This window comes from Bos indicus, chromosome X (genome assembly GCF_029378745.1).
Source record: "Bos indicus isolate NIAB-ARS_2022 breed Sahiwal x Tharparkar chromosome X, NIAB-ARS_B.indTharparkar_mat_pri_1.0, whole genome shotgun sequence".
Taxonomy (NCBI): Eukaryota; Metazoa; Chordata; class Mammalia; order Artiodactyla; family Bovidae; genus Bos; species Bos indicus.
In genome coordinates, this window is record NC_091789.1 from 145,149,257 (window position 1) to 145,173,353 (window position 24,097).

Sequence of the window (24,097 nt, forward strand, 5' to 3'; positions counted from 1 at the left end):
CCTGGAGAAGCCCGTGGACAGAGGAGCCTGGCAGGCGACAGCCCACAGGAGTCGCAAAAGAGGCGGAAGTGACGGAAGCGACTTTGTGCACACACATGCATGGGAATATGCTGTTGTGATGCAGGGAGCTCTGTAAACAACCTAGGGAGGAGATGGGCTGGGACGGAGCTTCAAGAGGGAGGGGACATATTTATCACGTGTATACCTATGGCTGCTTCGTGTTGATGGACGGCACGGGACCTGTGTGTACCTATGCAGACGCTGGTGTTCATGGATGGTGGAAACCAACATGATACTGCACGTTAATTATTCTCCAATTAAACAAACCAACCACGTCTAAGGACTTCGATGGGAAAATTGGAGCAAGAAGGCCTCCTGGGTGCAGAGTAAGCAAACGCTAGCCAAGGCCTGCAGGGCACCGTCCAGCGGACCCAGCCAGAGTCGGAGGACACTAGAGAAGCCCGCTGGGACCAGGCATCCCACACTCACTGATGGCGTGTGCTCCGTTCTCCTCCCCGTTGACTGTGGCCTCGCCGTTCTTTGGTGGGTTCTGCTGGGAAGCGGCCGCGGGCGCCGCCGTCGTGGCCGCTGCTGCTGCGGCTGCCGCCGCCGCTGCAGCTGCCGCGGCCGCAGCCGCCTGCTGCTGGGCCAGCTTCTCCCGGAAGGCCTGCTGCCGTGTCTGCACCACGTCCGGCATCACCGCGTCGATCAGGGACAGGGACTCGATGGGGCGGCCGTCGAACACCGTGCCGTCCTGTGGACAGAGCCCCGGGGAGGGGGGTGGGTCAGCTCCGGCTGGGCGTCTCCTGGGTTGGAAACGCAGGTGCCTGGGGCCCCGGGGAGGCGTGGGGGGCTGGGACCGGGAAGGGGTGGCCCATAGACACCCAGCACTCGGTCAATAACAACCTGAACCCAGACGTGAGGGGGTCACCCCAAGCCTCCTATTTCCCATCACAACCGGAGGGCTGCAGTGGTCTCAATGGAAGGGGGCGATCGTGCTCCTCAGGGCAGGGGGGCATCTGGGAAAATCTGGAGGCGTGTCTGGTGGTCATGACTGCGGGGGGGTGCAGCTGGCATGTAGTGGGGAGGGACCAGAGATGCCACCCAACATCCTGAAGTGCACAGGATGCCCCCTCCGCTCTGAAAAGTCTCTGGCTCAAGCTGGAAAGTCCTGCGCCCCCCCACCCCCAACAATCAGGCTCTGACTCATAGCGTATCTTTCCATCTGACATTATCAAACGCATGTTCTGCCATGTGAAGTGACTTCCGGGGACTCAGGATGCAGACAAATGCAGCCACGAAATTGCTAACAACGGCACCGCTGAGTTACCACGCCTATTTCCTCAGCTTCCTCTCAGTTTCCTAGTTTCCATCGGGGATGAGGAAAAAAAAAAAAAAAAATCTCCTACCCTTTTAGAAAACACAGGAGGGAGTAAGAGAGTCCTTTCCTGAGAAGGTGCTCTGATTATTAGAGTCACAAGAAACTCCAGGCCTCTCGCTGTGCCTGCTAGATGTTCAGACAGGTTTTAGACCGTTTTTCCCTCATAAATCAGGAAGAACTGAACGATGTACGTATCACCTACAAAGTGCTCGAATGAAACAGCACCCCAGCCGACTACCGGATACTACACGATATTTGAAAATTAGGGAACAACAGAAAACAATGTAGAACGTGGCAAAAAGAAGCCACCCTCATCCCCTGATTATGCCCATGGAGTGGCCAGTGTTGACCGGCTGGCCAGACGGCTTCTACATCACCTTCCTTCTTTGCATATTCATGCCCCAGACGGATGACGATTTTGCAAAAGGTAGCAACTGCGCAGAGTAATAAAACGCTTCCTTGCCTAAACTCTAAACGCACACCATCTCACTCCTAACAACCGGAAAGCTAAGTGATCAATGAGACGACCTTGCAGTCTCCTCTAGGTGATGCTGGACTTTGAATTGACAAGGGAGAGAAGGTATGGAAATGAAAGACGTGGAAACTGGGTGTGTGTGTGTGAAAGTCACTCAGTCATGTCTGAGTTTTGCAACCCCTTCTCCAGGCCAGAATGCTGGAGTGGGTAGCTGTTGCCCTCTCGAGGGGATCTGCCCAAGCCCACGATCAAACCCAGGTCCCCTGCATTGCAGGTGGATGCTTTACTATCTGAGCCACCAGGGAAGCCCAAGAATACTGGAGTGGGTCACCTATCCCTTCTCCAGGGGATCTTCCTGACCCAGGAATCAAACCTGGGTCTCCTGCATTGCAGGCGGATTCTTTACCAGCTGAAAATTCTTTGCCTTTACAAGGGAAGCCCATATGTGTGTGTGTGTGTGCCCATGTATATGTGTGTGTGTGTGTGGATGTGGATATGTGTCTGTATGTGTGCCTGTGTGGGTATGTGTCCGTATACATATCTGTTACACGTGTGTGCGCAGGGAAATCCAATCACGGCGTCGCATAATCTGAGAGCTGGGGTCCTGTACTCCTATCCCCACATGTGTTTTGTGGGAAAAAAAAAAGACTTAGATGGGGTCACGTTGCCAGCAGAAGATCCCGGGCACCCCGATGTACGAAAAGGAAAGAGGAGATTGCCTGCTGTTGGGCAGGAACGCCTACAGTATCCGCAGACAGCCAGGTGTTCTCTGAGATGCGGGGTTTTGGAAAACGACAGAGGAACGCATGTGAGAGAATGTGAGATACACTACTTCTGTGATTGTAAAAGCTTAAGAGAAAGTGGAGGTAAATGCTACGAAGAAAAGACAGGCCTGCAAGGATGAGAAAGGGGAAGAGCAGGCGGAGGAAAGCATGGAAGGGTGCAGGGAGATGGGCTCGAGGGTGGTGTGATCGTGGGAGCAGACTTCTGGTAGTAAAGGGGAGGGGGCGCATGGCCACTGAACGGGGTCAGCTGTGCTGGATGCGTTGGAACAGAAAACGGGGACTTGGGGCACAGCGGTGTGCTGGATGGAGGTGGGGTGTGGGTAAATGGAGGCAGGACGAAAGAGAAAGGGTGGTAAGTGCAGTTACAATCAGAGGGAGTCAGACTGAGACTCCGGGAAGACCCGGACGTCACAGGAGGCCCCGGGATCCTTAGAGGACAGTCCCCAGACAGAAGCAAAGCAGGTGGGAAGGGGAGCTGTCTTGACCCCTCACCTTTTATGTTTAAAAGGCTTCAGTTCAGTTCAGTTGCTCAGTTGTGTCTAGCTCTTTGCGACCCCCTAGAATACAGCACGCCAGGCTTCCCTGTCCATCACCAACTCCCGGAGTTCACTCAAACTCATGTCCATTGAGTCAGTGATGCCATCTAGCCATCTCATCCTCTGTCGTCCCCTTCTCCTCCTGCCTTCCGTCTTTCCCAGCATCAGTGTCTTTATAAATGAGTAAGCTCTTCACATCAGGTGGCGAAAGTACTGGAGATCCAACTTCAGCATCAGTCATTCCAATAAACACCCAGGACTGATATCCTTTAGGATGGACTGGTTGGATTTCCTTGCAGTCCAAGAGACTCTCAAGAATCTTCTCCAACACCACAGCTCAAAAGCATCAATTCTTTGGCGCTCAACTTTCCTAACTTTCCTTATGGTCGAACTGTCACATCCATACATGACTACTGGAAAATCCATAGCTTTGACTAGATGAACCTTTGTTGACAAACCTTTGTCTCTGCTTTTGAATACGCTTTCTGGGTTGGTCATAGCTTTTCTTCCAAGGAGCAACAAGCACCTTTTAATTTCATGACTGCAGTCACCATCTGCAGTGATTTTGGAGCCCCCCCAAAATAAAGTTTCTCACTGTTTCCATTGTTTCCCCATCTATTTGCCATGAGGTGATGGGACCAGATGTCATGATCTTAGTTTTCGGAATGCTGACTTTTAAAAAATGTTACAATAACCCATTTATAAACTGCTATAAAATTGGCCCTGATATGCACATGCCCTGATCTATAAAGAGGGAGGGTATTTAAGCAAATCAGGAGCAACTTAAATGTACACGTCTGGTCCCAACCTCCTGGAAGCAGCTGTGCAGTGAGAGCTCTAACAAAGCCATCGCTTGAAATAACCCTCTTGAACTCAACAGTACTCATCTCTCCGCTTCGATCTTCTGGGAGTGCCCTCGCTCAGGTTCACATAAAACACAGACTCTAGTGAAGTGACTCACAGGGTCCCTCTTCCACCGAACTGCTGAGAGACATCCAGGAGGAAGGGTCATTTCCGTGCCCGAGGCTGGCCCATGCCCATCGTGAGGCATGGCTGAGCCTTGAACGAGGCGGGTCTGACCTCCCAGGGTCCACTACACGCAGATGGACGTGTTTCAGCACGTTTCCCACTGTTTGCCCTCCATGGCGGGCGGAATCCGCAGGTACAGAAGGGCTGACTGTGGGACCTGAGCACCCCCTGTGGATTCCGAGAGACGACCGTATAAATCAGCATCCTTTTCAATGCATCATGATGACCGCTTTACGGTGAACGGTGTCAGATTCTTGATCTCCAAAGAAGATTTAGCTTCGGGACCAGGGACCAGGCTTGATCACTCAAGAGCTTTTGTGTAGCAGAAGTTTTATTAAAGTATAAAATGGGACAGAGAAAGCTTCTGACACAGATATCAGAAGGGGGACGAAGAGTGTGCCCCTCACTAGCGTTGAGTTCAGTTGCTCCATTGTGTCAGACTCTTTGCAACCCCATGGACTGCAGCACAGCAGGTCTCCCTGTCCATCAGCAACTCCAGGAGTTTACTCAAACTCGTGTCCATTGAGTCGGTGATACCATGCAACCATCTCATCCTCTGTCGTCCTCTTCTCCTCCTGTCCTCAATCTTTCCCAGCATCAGAGTCTTTTCCAATGAGTCAGCTCTTTGCATCAGGTGGCCACAATATTGGAGTTTTAGATTCAACATCAGTCCGTCCAATGAACACCCAGGACCGATCTCCTTTAGGATGGACTGGTTGGATCTCCTTGTAGTCCAAGGGACTCTCAAGAGTCTTCTCCAACTCCACAGTTCAAAACTATCCATTCTTCAGCACTCAGCTTTCTTTATAAGTCCAACTCTCACATCTATACATGACCACTGGGAAAACCATAGCCTTGACTAGATGGAGTGTTACCAGTGTAAGCAAGGGAGCTATATCCTTTCTCATTAATTATTACAATAAACCAAAAGAATGTCTCAAGTTTGTGAAAACTTTACCAGACCAACTCACATAATTTACATTGTAAGATAACAGGATTAGCCAGAAGGTTTTCAGGAAGGAGAAACTGTCCTCAAGCAGGAGATACACTGTTGTTATATAATCCTTAGGACAGAGTTTAAAGTGAGCTGTTTATGTACTCATCAGTTCAGGCTTAAACAAACAAACAGAAAAACTGTTTTATGTGACTAAGACTTAAGGAATGTCAAGGGAAAAAAAAACAACAACAGATGTTTGTCCTTTCCTCTTCCTTGAGAATTTCAGGCCCCTATCTTCACCTTGAGAACCCCAGACCCCTTTCTCCTTCTCCTCCTCCTTGGGGACTCAGGACTTCTTATCAACCTGCCTAGGCATTGCCTCTCAGTGACACCACTGTGACCAACCAGTCCACAACCATCTATGGGGCCTTGGGAGCTGGCTCCTTGGGTATCACAGCACTGGGATCCCCTGCTGGAGAAAAGGATTTAGCACAAAGGGAGAGAGGACCGTAATGCACTGGGAGAGGCCGTGGCAAACTCCCTTGCTAAGGTCTTTTCAGAGTGCCCAGGCTCCCCAGGGTGGGGGCGTGCTGCAAGGCCCACATCCTAACCCCCCGCCTCCCCAACCCCTGGGAGGAGGGCCCACATTACCTCGTTGATGCTGATTTCGGCCTCCACATACTGCAGGCCCTTCTGCAGGATGGAGATGAGGGCGGCGGGCGGCACTAGGGTCCCATTGATGTTGGACTGGCTGATATGGCTCTCGATACCGAATGTGAACGCCGAGTGGGAAAAACCTGCAGGAGCACACGGGAGGTGGGGAGGGAGGGTGGGGTTCCATGAGCAGGCACCCCTGGGGGGTCAGACGCACCTAACGAGTACGCGGCAGGGGGGTGCGGTCATGCTCACAGGACGCCCAGCCTCTGGTGTGGGCGGTGTCCCAGAGGCAGACGGCAGACCAAGGTGTGACTGCATGGAACAGCTGGTAAAAAAGCAGAGGCTTAAAAAAAAAAAAAAGAAAGCGCCTTTCCAGTGCCATTATTATTATTTAAACAAAAAACAACTTATTAAAAAAAAATCTTTTTTGGCTACCAAGTGCCACAAATGGGATCTTAGTTCCCGGACCAGGGATCGAACCCGTGGCCCCACTGCACCCCTGCACTAGGAGCTGAGGAGTCCTAACCACTGGACTGCCAGGGAAGTTTCCCCCTCCCCCCATCCCCAACCCTTTCCAGCGTTATAAAAGCAAAACAGAGGTCACAGTCTGCCCCATTGTAGACGTTACAGAAGTCGGATCCCAAGCTCTGTGTGCCTGGGTTCTGCACGGCTCCTTCCAGAAGCTCACGCTGATGTCTGCTGGCAGGAGCCCCCTCCCAGCATTTGGGGCAAATGAAGCTCACCACCAACAGTGGGAAGAAACACGAGGTGGTTCTGTACCCATCGCGGGGTAACCTTGAGTTGCTTTACGGAACTGGGCATGTCCCTACCTGACCCTTGGCTAAGGGCTGAAGGGTCCCCCCACACCCTGCAAAGCCCCTGCAGCACCCTCGTCAAATGCCTCTGCACGAACCCACTGACAACACTGGGCAGGTGAAAGGTGGTCACAGATAAGGCGTGCTCGGAGCTGCCTGGATGAAAATATGCAGGGAGAAAGACTGGGCCGCTGACTACACGGAACAAATGAAGCGTGTGTCAAAGGAGACTGCTGTAACAAACGAGGCCGTGTCAATGAAGGAGGCTGCAGGGCCAGGAAGGAGGTTTTTGGGGGCCTTCGGGTTGGGGAGGGAATGGTCTGAGGCATAAGTTTCCCTTCTGCTCTGTCACCTGTTGGGGGGTCCCGGGCACCCCACCTCCATCACTTATGAACATCTTGCCATCAAGACTGGCTCATCCTATGTGCTGGGTGGGTAGAGGGGTTGGGGAGGGGGAGTCTCATGGGGGAACCTGCACACTGCCTCCCCACCTCACTTTCCTAGGACACCCCCTTCATCAGCCGGATGATGGGCTGCCCGCCCCCAGGTCCCCCAGCCTCCATCCAGGTCAACAAATACAGCCAGCCTCTGCAATATACGCAACAGCCAGCAAGATGGCAATGTTACTCCACGCAAGGAGAGCCCTTTCTCTTCCTCCACCCCTCCTCCTCATGGCCTGATTATTAAGAATATATGCAATAGGCACTTGATTCATATTTATTTCCAGAGTAATACTGCAGAGCCTGCTATTGACTTCCCGTGTTATTTCTTTACAAGCCGGAACCACCTACATGAGACTGTGCAGGACAGCACCTTGGAGACCCTCTCTCCAACACAGGGTCCCTGTGCTCCTGTTGCTGGAAGGGCATGAGCAGAGGAAGGCCCTTTGCAAATTGGCCTTCTGGTTTTCCTTCTGACTTGTTCTTTCTCTGGCCCTCCTTTGCCCTAACCACTGCTGCCACAACAGAAACATCCAGCCCTGTCTTCACCAAAGACCTTATTCTCTGCATCTCCGCCACCACACACAGAGTCTTAACCTCCAAGCTCTCTCATCCAGTTTCCGGCAAGGGAGCATGAGAAAAACCCCAGGTCAGCAGACAGAGAAGGACAGAGTGGGTATCATCGGCTGAGAGACACCCCAACCCCATGGACTCCCTACGTACTCTGGTCCAGCGTGGCTTCTGTCTTGTAGAATTCTTCCCGGGTGACCGTCTGACCCACTGACTTTTTCCATCTCCTTATCTGTGTCTCCACCAGCAGATCGGACAGGACGCTGGACTGAGAGTCATCTGCTTCCCTCCTGGTATCGTCACAAGGTCCAGAGCAGGACCACGCCCGCTGGGGTAATAACAAGACACCACCCGCCAGCCCCGACAGTGCCCACAGCTGACCAGGTCTTGCTTCTAATTGAAGAACGGTTCCTAATTCATGTAAGCCTTCCCACCACCACCTTCCCTCCCTGCTGACTCAGACGGTGAAAGAATCTGCCTGCAATGTGGGAGGACCTGGGTTCGATCCCTGGGTTGGGAACATTCCCTGGAGAAGGGAATGGCAACCCACTCCAGTATTCTTGCCTGGAGAACCTCCACGGACATAGGAGCCATGGGGGTCGCAAAGAGTCGGACATGACTAAACGACTAAGCACGCACAGGACCGCGTGCAGCCTCTCCCTTGTACCCTTCTCTTCTTTTTAGGAATCAGGTCCCGAGATCACCCTTGGGGTCTGACACAGGCCACGCACTCGCTCCAAGCTTGTGCTGGACACCCGTCTCTCAGCCCACCACAAAATTCCACCTGGAACCTTCTGCAGAGCATTCCCCCAGGGCACAGAGTGGGCTATGGCCAGGGCCCCCGACAAATAACATCTCAGCAACTGACGGAGCAGCAGTCAGAGAGAGGTCACACTTCCGGTGTATGTCTTTGTCCGTTCCAGCTGCTGTAAGAAAATCCCACAGCCTGCGTGGTGTGAGCCACAGACATTTATTTCTCACAGTTCTGGAGGCTAAACTCCAAAATCAAGGCACTGGCATGTTCAGTGTCTGCTGAGAACCACTTTATGGACCAGACACATGACTACGTTTTTCCTGTAACCTCAGGAGCAAGAAAGCTCTGTGGGGCCTCTTACAAGGGCACTAATTGCATTCACGAAGGCCCATCCTTAGGACCTGATCAACACCTAAAGACTGAACTTCCAAATATCAACTGGGGATAGTTGTTCAGTCGCTCAGTTGTGTCTGACTGCGAACCCACGGACCGCTGCACACCAGGCTCCTCTGTCCTTCACCATCTCCAGAGTTTGCTTAAACTCACGTCCACTGAGTTAGTGATGCCATCCACCATCTCATCCACTGTTGCCTGCTTCTCCTCCTGCCCTCAATCTTTCCCAGCAACACGGTCTTTTCCCATGAGTCAGTTCTTCACATCAAGTGGCCAAAATATTGGAGTTTCAGCATCAGTCCTTCCAGCGAATACTCAGGGTTGATTTTCTTCAGGATGGACTGGATGGATCCCCTTGCCATCCAAGGGACTCTCAAGAGTCGTGTCCAACACCACAGTTCAAAAGCATCAGTTCTTCAGTGCTCAGCCTTCTTTATGGTCCAACTCTCATATCCATACACGACTACGCGAAAAACCGTGGCTTTGACTCTATGGACCCGGGGTACATTTAAACGTATTGAGGGGAGGCTTGCAAAATTCAGTCTGCAGTCACCTTGGAAATCTGCCATCTCTGGGAAGGATGCTACCTGTAGGGTGGCCCAGCCTCCACCACCATCAGCGCCCACCCCTCCCAATCGGACTCCAGGGCTACTGAGCACATTCACTTGCAGTTTGCCGGTCCTATAGCTTCTGTGCCTTAAGCGTGTTCAGCTTTCAGCACACCCCTTCTTCCACCCAACAAGACGTGGAGGAACAAAGAACGGACTATCAGTGGGTAGAGACGGAAACGCTTGGGACTGGCTCAGTGGCAGGCGTGCAAGTTGGTGAATAGGGGCAGAATAGAGAGCTTGGTGGCACCTGGATGGCCGATCCAGGTGACAGCTCAGTGTGAGCGCCGTTGCTGTGCACTGGGGCAGCCGCTGAAGCTCGGAGACCTGCCCACTACTTAGTAAGAGGCGTCCCTGATGAAGCACTCCTCAGGAAGTTTTCTCAACCGTCACATTTGAACCAAACTGTTCTTTGTTGTGAGGAGTGCTATGTCCTAGGCGTTACAAGATTTAGCAGCATCTATGATCTCTACACACTAGATGCTTGTTTTTTGTTTGGGGTTTTTTTTTTTTTTGGCTGCCCTGCATGATCTTAGTTCCCAAACCAGGGACCGAATCCATGGCCTTGGCAGTGGAGGTGTGGAGTTCTAACCACGGCACCAACAGGGACGTCTCATTACACACCAGGTGTTAGCAGCAAGCCTTCCGTAGTCGTGACAACCGAAAAGGTCTAACTAACCCCAGCACGGCAGAGAACCAAAGGCCCACAGGAAGCACACCCCCCTTAGTGACACACTCCTCAGGTCTACATCACGGACACATCTGCTTCGTTTATAAACACCACGGGTGGATTGCTGTCACTGAAAAGCAAGTCACAGAATTCAGGTAACACATAGTCATGGGGGGCGGGGGAGCGGGTGGATAACCAGGTGAAGGAAGAGTATTTTTGAAGAGAAAAAAGGGTATAATCATGACAAGATGGGAAAGGTTTGCATGTGCTTAGCCACTCAGTCCGGAGAAGGCAATGGCACCCCACTCCAGTACTCTTGCCTGGAAAATCCTGTGGACGGAGGAGCCTGGTATACTGCAGTCCATGGGGTCGCAAAGAGTTGGACACGACTGAGCGACTTCACTGTCATGCATTGGAGAAGGAAATGGCAACCCACTCCAGTGTTCTCGCGTGGAGAATCCCAGGGACGGGGGAGCCTGGTGGGCTGCCGTCTATGGGGTCACACAGAGTCGGACACAACTAAAGTGACTTAGCAGCAGCAGTCACTCAGTCGTGTCTGACTTTTTGTGACCTCCATGGACTGTAGCCCACCAGCCCATGGGAATCCCTCTGTCCATGGGATTCTCCAGGAAAGTATACTGGAGTGGGTTGCCATGCCCTCCTTTGGGGGATCTTCCCAGCCCAGGGAGCAAACCCAGGTCTCCTGCATTACAGGCGGATTCTTTACTGTCTAATCCACCAAGGGGAAGATTTATACTACATTTTTTATAAGGCACAACAAGACCATCAAGAGTTAAGTATGCACCCCATCTGTTCACTGCAGCATCATTCACAATAGTCAAGACATGCAAACAACCTAGATACCCATCAACAGGTGAACAGATAAAGATGACACGGTACATACAGAAAATGGAATATTACTGAGCCAAGAAAAAGAATGAAACAATGCCATTTGCAGCAACGTGGATGTAACTAGACATTATCATACTAAGTGAAGTGAGTCAGAGAAAGACAAAAATCAAATGATAGCACTTATATATGGAGTCTCTTTAAAAAAAAAAAGCACTAATGTACTTATTTACAAAACAGAAACAGACACCCAGATTTAGAAAACAAACTTGTGGTTACTAAAGGGGAAGGGAGGGAAGGGATAATTAGCAGTCTGGGATTAACAGAGACACAGCACCATACACAGAACAGATAACCACCAAGGACCTATGGCATGGCACAGACAACTATACTTAATACCGTGCAATAACCTATAAAGTAACAGAAGTTTAAAAAGAATATAAAAAAAAATTAAATAAAAAAATTAAAAGAATATCAATATATACATGTATGGGGCTTCCCTGGTGGCTCAGTTGGTAGAGAAGCTGCCCGCAATGCGGGAGGACCTGGGTTTGATCCCTGGGTTCGGAAGATCCCCTGGAGAAGGGACAGGTCGCCCAGTCCAGTATACTGGCCTGGAGAATCCCATAGTCCATGGAGTCGAAAAGAGTTGGACACAACTGAGCGACTTTCCCTTGTACTTGCTAAACAGCTGGAACTAACACACATTGCAGATCTACTATACTTCAATAGAAACAATACATTGAAAAAAAAATAAGATTTTGAAGAGCACTGTTCTTCCCATTTGGGGTGACAGGTGCTAGGAAAGCAGCGTGTGCATGGATGTCCTCACCCACCGCTGCTGCTGCTGCTGCTGCTAAGTCGCTTCAGTCGTGTCCGACTCTGTGCGACCCCATAGACGGCAGCCCACCAGGCTCCCCCGTCCCTGGGATTCTCCAGGCAAGAACACTGGACTGGGTTGCCATTTCCTTCTCCAATGCATGAAAGGGAAAAGTGAAAGTGAAGTCGCTCAGTTGTAGCCAACTCTTAGCGACCCCATGGACTGCAGCCTACCAGGCTCCTCCGTCCACAGGATTTTCCAGGCAAGAGTACTGGAGTGGGGTGCCATTGCCTTCTCTGCCTCACCCACTAGGCAACCCAAATAGATTGAAAACCAAGCACATGCTTTGTTTGCTGCTAAACCACTAAGCCAGACCTCTTTGACAAACAACCTCCCAAAGCATTCGAGCTGTGCAGTGAACCTTCCTGCCCAACTAACGTCGGCCTGATTCATCAGCAGAACCTGCTAAAGAATCACTCACTGGCCCTTGGAAACACTGCCTATTCAGTGGAGAAAGGCAGACACGTAATATTCGGGCAGCTGTGAGGCCGGTGGTCCACCTTCAGCTGAAACAAAGGCACCCGGGCTGGGAAGATCCCCTGGAGAGGGGAAAGGCTACCCACTCCAGTATCGGGGCCTGGAGAATCCCGTCGACTCTATAGTCCATGGGGTCACAAAGAGTTGCACATGACCGAGCGTGTCCAATTCTTAACATTAAAGGCAGCATCAAAGGCACTTGTTTGAGGCACTAAATGCAGTCTTTATTAAGGACTTCATAGACTTAATATTGGGAATACTGACAGCTATCAAAACCAGTGGGCACGATATGAAACTTATCCAGACCACAGATATGCAGCCCAGGGCCCATGCTGCCTGTGTTTATAAATCAAGTTTTATTGGCGTAGTCACTGCCCATGGGTTGATATGCTACCTGTGGCTGCTTTCACAGTGCAACGGCAGAGCAGAGTCGCTGCAAGAGACACAGTATGGGCCGAGAGTGAAAGTACAAGTGTGCGTTGCTCAGTAGTGTCTGACTCTTTGCGACTGCACGGACTGTAGGCCGGCAGGCTCCTCTATCCATGGGGATTCTCCAGGCAGGAATACTGGAGTGGGGTTGCCATGCCCTCCTCCAGATGGGCCACAAAGTCAAAAATATCTAGGATATGCTCCTTTATAGGAAATGTGCGCCAACTTGACTATTCCGTGTCTATTGTATATGCACACTGATGTGTCCGTGTGTTCAGTAGCTTAGCTGTGTCCACCTCTTTTCGACCCCACAGACTGTAGCCCGCCAGGCTCCTCTGTCCATGGGATTCTCCATGCAAGAATACTGCAGTGGGTCCCATTTCCTTCTCCAAGGTATCATCCTGACCCAAGGATCGAACCCGCATCTCTGGCATCTCCTACACTGGCAGGAGGATTCTTTACCAACTGTGCCACGTTGGAAGCCCATATATACACATATGTACAAATATATGCATGTATATCTACGTGTACCCACAGACATATGTGCAAATGTATATATATATTTATATACATATGGACCCGCAGACACAGACCACACGAAAGCAAGTGTCGCGGTCTACCCTGTATCCATTCTTCCCTTTCTTACTGCTATGGACTAAATGCCTGTCTCTCAACATTCATACACTGAAAATGCACTCCTTAAGGTGGTGGTGTCTACTTTTGAACTGTGGTGCTGGAAAAGAGTCTTGAGAGTCTCTTGGACTGCAAGGAGATCCAACCAGTCCATCCTCAAGGAAATCAGTCCTGGGTGTTCATTGGAAGGACTGATGTTGAAGCTGAAGCTCCAATCCTTTGGCCACCTGATGCGAAGAGCTGACTCACTTGAAAAGACCCTGATGCTGGGAAAGATTGTGGGCAGGAGGAGAAGGGGAAGACAGAGGATGAGATGGTTGGATGGCATCACTGACTCAATGGACATGGGTTTGGGTAAACTCTGGGAGCTGGTGATGGACAGGGAGGCCTGGAGTGCTGTGGTTCGTGGGGTTGCAAAGAGTCGGACACGACTGAGTGACTGAACTGAAAAAGTGGTGGTGTCAGGGAGGTGATTAGGACACGAGGGTGGGGTCCTCACGAATAGGGTTCGTGTCCAAACATCGACACAGATGAACACTCAGTTCACGACTGTTATCTGCAGGACGACATACGACTTTCTTCCCACAACACCTTCCTGGCCTGTAAGCAGCCCGCAGTGACCCCGCCAGCACCTGGGAATTCCTACCCTCCGTAATGGTGAGAAAAACTGTTGGTGTTTACGAGCCACTCAGCCTGCAGCCTTTTGTCACAGCAGCCGAAAAGGCCCCAAGACGCGCCTCCTGCTCTGTGTGATTGACAAGGTGACGGTACCCGTATCTGCTGTTCACCGAGCACTTCCCTAAGTGTCAGCTGGCAATGTTAGAGTTTTCTAGGTGCTAGACGGGACCCAAGACCCGTATGTATGTGTACCCAGAGACAGGTTACCCATGGTAACCTGGCTGATCTGACACGAGGAACCGAGGACTCTCTCTCCTTCTCAAAAGCAGTGAAGAGTCTGCAGACCTGAGCGTGGCCTTGGAAGCCTCTCATTTCCTGCGCTAAGAAGCTTGGCCATGTCTCACTATACCTTGCCAGGCTGCCTTTGCCAGAAGCATATGTACCACTTTCCCACAGGACACCTCTGCTTAAGACTCTGCTCCCTTGGTCTACAACGGTGGTTCGTGGTTGTGAAGTGTGGGCACTTCTGTCGGCCAGAGGAAGACATGGGCAATATATGGAAATACTTTTGCTTGTCACCAGAGGCTGTGCCGCTGTGCGGTCGCTGAGTCTTTGAACAGCATTCCACGCGTCTGCTACAGTTTTTTTTTTTTACGAAGCGGGGCAACAGAGGATGAGGTGGCTGGATGGCATCATCGATTCAAATGGACTCTGAGCAAACTCCGGGAGATGGTGATGGACAGGGAGGCCTGGCGTGCTGCGGTCTGTGGGGTCACAGAGATTTGGACACGACTGAGCGACTGAACAATGACAACTTTCTATTCGAGGAGAGAACACACTTCACCAGCTTGGGCCTGCCCTCGTTGGCTTCCTTCTCTGACCAACAAACAGGTGGAATTAGGTGATTGCCAAGGTCCCTTTCAATTCTAAAATTCTATACAGAGGAAGGAACGGCCTCATTGTCCCAGTTGAACCCACAAGATCTTGATTTACGGAGGTGAGTGAGTGACGACACACAGAGATTAAGGCCACCAAGAACCCGTGACTTGCAGTTCCTGTGGGAAGGGGCCATGCCACGCTGCCAGGGATACAAGAAACCTTATCGCATCAGGGGCCACATCACCGAGAAACAGACAGGACCTAGACTACAGCTTTATGGAAACGAGGGTGAGCAAGCAGCTCAGTGGGAATGTTGCCCACTGGACAGACGACAGAGTTAAGACTGTGTGCTTGGGAGGTCTGTATCATGATTTTCACGAGAGCCACCTCTGAGAAAGAGAGAGCGAGCCTACCGGCTCTGGCCATCAGTCCAACCCTACAATAATGAAGGCCAAGCAGCCACTGGTTGGCACACTCATCCATTCCAACTGGCTATGCGGATGGAAGCCCAGTTCAAAAATCACTGCAGATGGTGACTGCAGCCATGAAATGAAAAGACGCTTGCTCCTTGGAAGAAAAGCCATGACAAAACTAGACAGCGTATGAAAAACCAGAGATGGTACTTTGCCAACAGAGGTCTCAATAGTCAAAAGCTGTGATTTTTCCAACAGTCGTGTATGGATGTGAGAGCTGGACAATAAAAAAAGGCTGAGCACCAAACAACTGATGCTTTCGAACTGTGTCGCTGGAGAAGATTCTTGAGAGTCCCTTGGACTGAAAGGAGATCCAACCAGTCCATCCTAGAGGAGATCAGTTCTGAATATCCACTGGAAGGACTGATGCTGAAGCTGAAGCGCCAATCCTTTGGCCACCTGATGCAAAGAGCAAACTCACTGGAAATGACCCTGATGCTGGGGAAGATTGAAGGCGGGAGGAGAAGGGGAAGATAGAGGATGAGATGGTTGGATGGCATCACCGACTCAAAGGACATGAGTTTGAGCAAGCTCCGGGAGTTGGTGAAGGACAGGGAAGCCTGGCGTGCTGCGGTCCATGGGGTCGCCGAGAGTCGGTCACGACTGAACGACTGAACAACAATCGGGAATGGCACCTAACAATGGGATCATCTCTGGAAACAAAAGCGTGGGCTGCTACGGTACATGCGGTGTTTCCTTGCTTCTGGAGCATCCCTGGGCGCAGAGCAGTCAGCACTCTGTGTCCATTCCCCTCCGTCCATTCTCCCTGGATCAGTTTTCTGCCACAGAACCGCAGCGGCCTGCAACACGGCCCGCGTCCCTCTTGGTGTGGGGGACCAGCAGACTCGGGTGTGGGGGCGTTGGCGAGAGTAGAGGTAACAAATAAAAAGGAAGAGAGGCTGAGAGCAGTGAAGCGGGTGCTGTTGCTGTTCGGTCACTAAGCTGTGTCTGACTCCCTGTGACCCGGTGGACTGTTACCCACCAGGCTCCTCTGTCCATGGGATCTCCCAGACAGGGATACCGGAGTGGGTTGCCATTTCTTTCTCCAGGGGATCTTCCCAACCCAGGGATCGAATCCAAGACTCCTATGCTGGCAGGTGGATTCTTTACCACTGAGCCCAGTTAAGTGCTGAATCACTGAAGTTGCTCAGTCGTGCCCCAGCTCTTTGCGACCCCATGGACTGCAGCCTACCAGGCTCCTCCATCCATGGAATTTTCCAGGCAAGAGTACTGGAGTGGGTTGCCATTTCCTTCTCCAGGGAATCTTTCCAACCCAGGGATCGAACCCAGGTCTCCCACATTACAGGCAGACGCTTCACCGTCTGAGCCACCAGGGAAACCCAGTTAAGTGGCAGCTGGGTCCAGGAAATCAAAGAGAAGAAAACACACACACACACATGCTGTAAACAGGCAAGGCGGGAGAAGAAGATACCATCCCCTCATCTTTGGGGGCTAATTTATCATCAGTTCACTTCTTCTTTTTGGACGTGCTGCATTTGTCTCGCCAGAGGATTACCTTTTCTGCCCGGGAAGCCACACAAAACCGTTAACCCCAGTTTCATTCATGGTCAACAGCACAAATATTCACTGAGTTGTTTTTGACTCTGCAATCTGCAATCACTGCACACATGTGCATCGACTTTATTGAATCTAAACCAACTCCCCCGCCCCGAGACCCAGCCCCCACTTTCTGTCCTAATTCTCTCCTATCTTGCTGGGGAATAACTTGAGCACAGGCAGGCTGCTCTCAGGGCTGCAGACCTACTCCCACTGACCTGCCGTAACATGGAATTTGGTATAAAATGGAACTGCTTGGAAGGCGCCCAAAAGACATAGCAGGAGGACCTCGTTAAAAATAGGGTTTTGCTTCTAACATCTGGCCTGGACCCCAGGGGTGGTGGCTGAGTGCGGGCCTGCCAAGATGTTTAATATCCCCCAAACCTGGGAGGGCTCCAGGAGGAGAAGACATTAGTCAGGTTATAAATGCAGGGTGCTATTTCCTCCCGGGGCCGACCAACTGTGAGGGGAGGCAGCTCGCCCACGAGGGGCGTCGGGGCACGCTCCCCCAGACCCCAGCCCTGGCTTCCAGCCGCCACACAGAGAAGCAAGGTTTGGGGCCAGCCCCTTTTGGCCCCATCACCCCAAGAGCCCTTGAACCCTCATAAAGTTTGGACTCGCTATTTTGTTAATTGGGGAATTCACCATGACCGCCAACACGGAGATTTACGATGGATGACACCGTAAAAATTACAATAATAGAAACATACACACATACACACACACACATGACTTAGGGGGAGGAGAAACAGAGAAAGCAGTTTGGAAGAGAGAGGGAACAGTCTTATCACTAGATGCTTGATGCAAGTGCTGTTCTTACCCGGGGGTAATTTCCTCCAGTCCCTCTTACCTCTGTAAATTGATTTTTCACACGCTTAATTCTTGTGGTCCTAGAATTTTACACCCCTGTTCTTTCTTAACCTAACAGAGTATCAGCACTTCTCCCAGTGACTCATTAGTCCCGGCCACCATTCTGCCTGAGATGGTAAAGAGTTTGCCCCCAAGGCAGGAGACGCGGGTTGGATCCCTGGGTCGGGAAGATCCTAGAGGTGGACACGGCAACACTCTCCAGTAATCCTGCCTGGAGACTCCTATGGAAAAGGAAGCCTGGTGGGCTTATAGTCCATGGGGTCGCAAAGAGTCACTCCAAAGGGTCCACTGAAGCGACTTAGCATTCACACCATTCCGGTGGAGTCTCAGTTTTCACAGAGAGTCACCCCTCATGTGCATGGCCTTCAGATTTCATTTTCAAAAACTAGCCAACGGGCTTCCCATCGGACACCCTGGCCTTCACCTGCTGCCCGTGACCCAGAGTCCCTGTACTTCCTTCCCCTTCCTCCCATCCTGCATCCTTGGTACTTCTTGCCAAGATGCGTCTTCACCCCTCAACAGTGTAACCGGCTTTTGCTGAGCCTTGTGACATTAACGCAGGCCCTTGATGATGTTGCTTGAAATGCTCTGCTTCCTTTTTCCCCTGAAGAGTTCTAGTTCAAATGCCTCCTTCTGTCTGCACCCCTCCCCTGCTCCCCTGTGAACACCGCCAACCTCACGTTTAGCAGCCCCTGTGTCAAGACGCCTGTTTATTCCCTAGGTGGGGAGAAAAAGACTTCCTCCTCTAGTGTGTCTCCTTCCAACCCTAGCACTAGAGCAGTGCCACCACTCAACAGGGCCAGCGAGAGACATTTGGTAGAGCTGAAAATCCTGACAACTGCTTAATCGGGGCACATCACATTCCTGGAGAGTGCCCGTACCTCTGATGGTACCTGAAACAATTTTACAAAGCACGGGGGGTAGATATTTAATATCTAACAATTATTGTTTTAATTGTGCATTATGCAAACACGATAGTAGATGTATTTGAAAATTTAGTGAAAAGTTAACTGCTTCAATTTTAAGGAAAAATGTTAGTAATCATTAACAAAATACTTTTAGGTGTATGCAGATATGGCAAAATGTCGTCTCTGGTAGAAGAGAACCAAGGATGGGAAATACATGTATAGACAAGGGAGGACTACAGACATGTTCAAAGGACAAGGAAGTAATAAATACTCAGGATACAAACACTGTGTCCAGGTTCCCTGGACAGGAAGAAACATATGTATTCTATGGGCAGCCTCAGACAAGAGTCTGCAAGCTGTATCCTCTGGGCCAAATCTGGCCCCTGGCTTGTTATTATAAATAAAGTTTTATTGAAACACAGCTACTCTCAATGGTCTATGTACTTTTGATGGCTGCTTTTGGACCACAAAGACAGAAATGACTGGTTGCGATAGAGACAAAAACAATACCTTTTAAAGTAAGATTCTGCAAACTGATCCAGGGGAGAGACCTAAATTATGGGACTACAGGTCTTCAGGAAAGCGGTTTTTGATCCGTCGGCTTGTATAACCCTAAGATGCAAACCTAATGAGAATATTGGAAAAGGAACATCACTGCCTAGCTTCCCTCAGTAAAACAGACATGAACATAGCAGACAGAGAATTAACAAAACGGAATTCAGTGAAGAGGACAAAATGTCCAGGCCACATGGGATTTATTTCAGGAATGCAGACTTAATGCTGAGAAAGAAATCCACCATCCCAGCACGTTAAGAGTGAAGAAAAATCATTTAAGTGGAAGATTCTGGAGCCAGAGGGTGTGTTCTGAATTCTAGCTCTGTGACTTCCTGGCAGCATGACCTGGGCAAGCCGCTATCTTCTCAACACTTTGGGTCACTCACCTGTCAACGATGGAGGCAGCTGTATCTACTTCTTGAAAATAAAATGAAAGCGTTACTTGCTCAGTCGTGTCCAACTCTTTGCAACACCATGGGCTGTAGCCTGCCAGGCTCCTCTGTCTGTGAGATTCTCCAGGCAAGAATACTGGAGTGAGTTGCCATGCCCTCCCCTCCAGGGGATCTTCCCGACCCAGGGATCGAACCTGGGTCTCCTACACTGCAGGCAGACTCTTTTTTATCATCTGAGCCACCAGGGAAGCGCCATCTCCATCTTAGGGGGAAACAGTTTGACTCATCAAGAACTGAGAATCATGCCCGGCACACAGCTCATGCTCAATAAATGGGAGCTACAGTCATTCAGACAAAGCAGCGGAACAGATGGAAACCCTGATAAGATACAGGGAGTGCCTGGCAGACAGAGACGCGAGGATGAGAGGACTGGGCATGGGGGCGGTCGGAAAGATACCGTGGACGAGAAATAGATGACAGCGATTCTGACATTTCCACGTGAAACCTGGATGAGGTTACGGGGGTCAGAGGAAGTTCTTCTTTGCAGGGGAGGAACTGTGGTCAGGAAATGGCAGTGCTCTCAGTGTGGGATCATGCTGAAGGATGCTTGGGAAATACACAACTAACAGCAGTACTGAAGGCAACGGAGAGGCTGGAGGTGGCCCCCCCAGACTGGGGGATCTGAGGAAAGGCTGGGGAGAGACCACCCACTCCCACCCCCAGACAGGGGATGAGATGCGAGTTAAGGATGGAAACCTACACTTGCAGAAAGAGCACCCCACTGCCCGCAGACCTGGATGAGGGAGGGAAAGGAAAAAGGATGTCACCTTTGGGATAGTGGCATTTTAGACGTGGACGGAGGAGACGTCACTAGGGCTACAGACAGACACTCGGGAGAAAAAAAGGACAGTGTTGTGTCTGACAGTCCAGATGACCGGCTCGCCGAGTCTGGAAGGAAGAAAGGGAGCTCTGATTGGCAGAATGAAGTACATCAAAGCTGGACATTTTGAAGGTCACATTAGAATTTCAGAGCAGGCAGATCTTAAATGTGATGGTGTATGATCTTTGGAAACAGGCACCGTGCTGAGCACGGTTAATTCATCTCAGCTAAAAAAGGAAACGGGAACCATCTGAGGCTTTTTCATATCGTCCCCACCCTTTAAAGGAGGAACCAATGGCCTAGGAAGTCGTAAGGACTTCTTCAACAGCACCTGACCTTCCTCTGATGGCCATACCCACGGGAAGGATTTGGCTATATTGAGCAAGACACACGTTGAAACAAGTGTAACCTACACGCAGGCTTCCTGGGTGGCTCAAGTGGTAAAGAACCCACCTGCCAAGGCAGGAGACCCAGGAGACGCAGGTTCAATCCCTGAGTTGGGAAGATTCCCTGCAGAAGGAAGTGGCAACCCACTCCAGTATTCTCGCTCACAAAATCCCACGGACAGAGGAACCTGGGGGGAGCTATAGTCCACGGGATCGCGCAAGAATCAGACGTGGCTGGGCGACTAAACAACAACTTACAAACACTCGGCCGATCTGCAAGTGCTTTTCTAGCGCATTGCTTTCTCCCAATTCTCTGACAAGTCAACAAGCACAGGAATGGCTAAGCTTGAATCTGAGCTTTGAACACACAGACGACGGAGGGCAGCAAACTCAGAAAAGATGGCAGAACCGCAACCGCGCGGGAAACCGGGATGGCTGTGAATCTCGGGGATGTGTCGAGAGCAACCGCACCACGGTTCCGTTTTGCTACGCTTCAGTGGGTTATCATCACACCCAAACAGCAGTTCAGGAAGACACTTTTTTTTTGAATGAAGAGGAGCTCGTTGGCAACGGGCACCAATCGAAGAGGGTTTGGGATGAGATGACCCCAACCCAGTGCAGGGTCTTTCGAAAGCCCTAAGGGGCCTAAGGGGAGATGGCCCCCCGCAGACTGAGCTCTGTCCTGCAAAGGAAGCGTGGGCAAGCTTTGCTGCGGGAGGTGTGTGCAGCCCTGCCCCCACAAAGCTCTCCTGGGGGGGTGCTTTCTGTGTGAGAGGCGTGGGTATCACATTCTCCAGTTACTTACCCACCCTTACACTTTTTACAGTGAGTTTTCAAACATGAGGTAAAAACACACAAGTGCACACGTGACCGTTACACCACCCCACACCATGGTGTCCACCTGGAGGGGACTGGGGCTGGGCGGACAGCCTGGGTCTGCCCAGGTGCTCCTGCCCCTTTGACAAGAGCTGCAGGTCCACAAAGAAGCCTGGATGGCAAAGCTTGGGTGGCTAACAACTCAGCCCCTTTGCCATCGGACATGCTGCTGGGAGAACCAGGTGTCATCACACTGCTCAGCCAGGAGGGGACACCCCCAAGTCTGTGCCTGGTTCTCCTGGACTGGACCCCATGCACCTTTGCCCCTGGCTGACTGTAACCTGTCTCTTTTTAACTTGGGAGGGGGGTGGGGGTTGTTCCCAGGTGCTGCTAGGGGTAAAGAACCCTCCTGCCAATGCAGGAGACTTAAGGGATGCGGGTTAGATCCCTGGGTGGGGAGGATCCCCTGGAGGAACGCAAGGCAGCCCACTCCTGGAGAATTCTTGCCTGGAGAATTCCCCCAGTCCCTAGGGTTGCCAGAGATGCCGAGAGTCACTTGAAGTGACTTGGCACCTACCTACGGATTACATCTCAATGGAGAAAAACTGAAGCTATCAATTCAAACAAAGGGTTCTCTTGGATACTGTGTAAACAAGAAAGCTGAACAAACAGAATATACACCCAACTGTATACGATTAAGAGGAATGTAACAAATGGAGCATCGACTTTGATTAACGTGTTGGTCTTTTCGATTGACTTTCTTGAGACGTAAGTGCCACCTAACAAAGTGTAAGTTTGGGGTATGCACTGTGATGATCTGATACATGGATATACGCTGTGGAAGAACTACACAATACGCTCAGCTCACATACGCAGCACCTCACATGATCAAGCTTTACTTACTTCACTGAGAACATTTCCAGGATCTTAGCAACCGTCAAGTACCCAATATACCACTATGAAGTAGGTTAAAATCCGTATCTTTTTGTTGTTATAATCCGTATCTTTTTGTTGTAATCCACTGCGAGTGTAACAGTTACTAAATTCTGTGAAAGTCGCTCAGTCCTATCTGACACTTGGCGACCCCATGGACTATACCATGTAATTCTCCAGGCAGGAATCCTGGAGTGAGTAGCCTATCCCTTATCCAGGGGATCTTACCAACCCAGGGATTGAACCCAGGTCTTCCGCATTGCAGGCAGATTCTTTGTTTACCAGCTGAGCCACAACGGAAGCCCAAGAATACTGGAGTGGGTAGCCTATCCCTTCTCCAGTGGATCTTCCCCGCCCAGGAATCGAACCGGGGTCTCCTGCATTGCAGGCAGGTTCTTTAGCAACTGAGCTATCAGGGAAGCCCAAATTCTGTGACTCCTAGCAAATCATAGAGCCTAGGGGTAGTCTAGGAGACAGGGATACATCACCAAAGAACTGGAAACAAAGAAATGAGACATTTCTGTTTCACCTGACTTATTTCCTTGCTCCCTCCCTCCCTTTCCATCCTCACAGCCTGCAGGATTGTAGATCCCCAACTGGGGATCGAACCCCAGTCCCAGCAGTGAAAACACCAAGTCCTAGCCACTGAACCACCAGGGATTTCCCTCACCTGCTTTTAAATTACTTTTATCCTGTGCTCGTGCGGACAAACCATTCAGGTATTCCTTACTTATTATCTGATGAGTATTTTCCTGTATGCTTTCTAAAGCAGAGGCTACCACTGCCTCACAGAAGTGCTTGCCTTTACCGTTTCATAAGGATCCTCTTTTTAAATGGGGACAACATTAGCAATGTAAAAATGCCACCGCAGTCAGAGAAGTATTTTTAGCAACTCAGCTGAACAATGAGCCCTGAACCTGGGTTTAAATTAAGCTAGCTGAACCATTAAAATGCCTTCCCGAATCCGGGGTGGGGGAAAGGGGTGGGGGAAACGTGTCTAGCATAAGAAGGCAGTCCAAGCTCCCAGGAAACACAGTGGAGCCTACAGGGTGATCTGTCAGCCGCTAGAATTAGAGGGCAATGCTGCTGAATCATTTCTGGAGACGCAATTATTCACGAATGTTAAGAGTAACACCCTTTTCCTGGTTATCTAATCTCCTCACCGGGAGTCCAGAAAAAACCAAAACCCAAAGAAAAACAAAACCCAGATTGAAGACAGCTACTCCCAATTATTTTATTATCTGCTGGAGAACAGTATTGGCAGAAGTTCCCCCCTTCTTCAAGGGGAAAAATACTCTGGAAAAATTTTATAACAACAGGGACCGCTAGGACCACTGTTAAGAGTTTCATTTGGTTTCTGCAGAAAGAATCAAAATGCAGCCCAAGAAGACGAAACAGAAGGGAGAAATGAGAATCTCGTTACAACTCCACTTTGCAATAAAAACTAACTGAAGAAACACATCTCACAACTGAAGGATGTGTTATCAGTGGTTCTCAACTAGGGGTGGTTTT

The 24,097-nt window shown here is 50.6% G+C and overlaps 1 protein-coding gene across 12 annotated transcripts in view; it reads right to left on the minus strand.

The window, feature by feature from the left end:
* The window catches only part of TBL1X (transducin beta like 1 X-linked), a 247,727-nt gene that overhangs the window by 26,397 nt on the left and 197,233 nt on the right, over positions 1-24,097 (minus strand). For all 12 annotated transcript variants that reach the window (XM_070784370.1, XM_070784369.1, XM_070784364.1 and 9 more), the window contains 2 exons: positions 5,795-5,940; positions 490-754 (listed from right to left, as the gene is read on the minus strand). In XM_070784370.1, the coding sequence (XP_070640471.1) occupies positions 490-754; positions 5,795-5,940 (411 nt within the window). The remainder of the gene's footprint in view (positions 1-489; positions 755-5,794; positions 5,941-24,097) is intronic.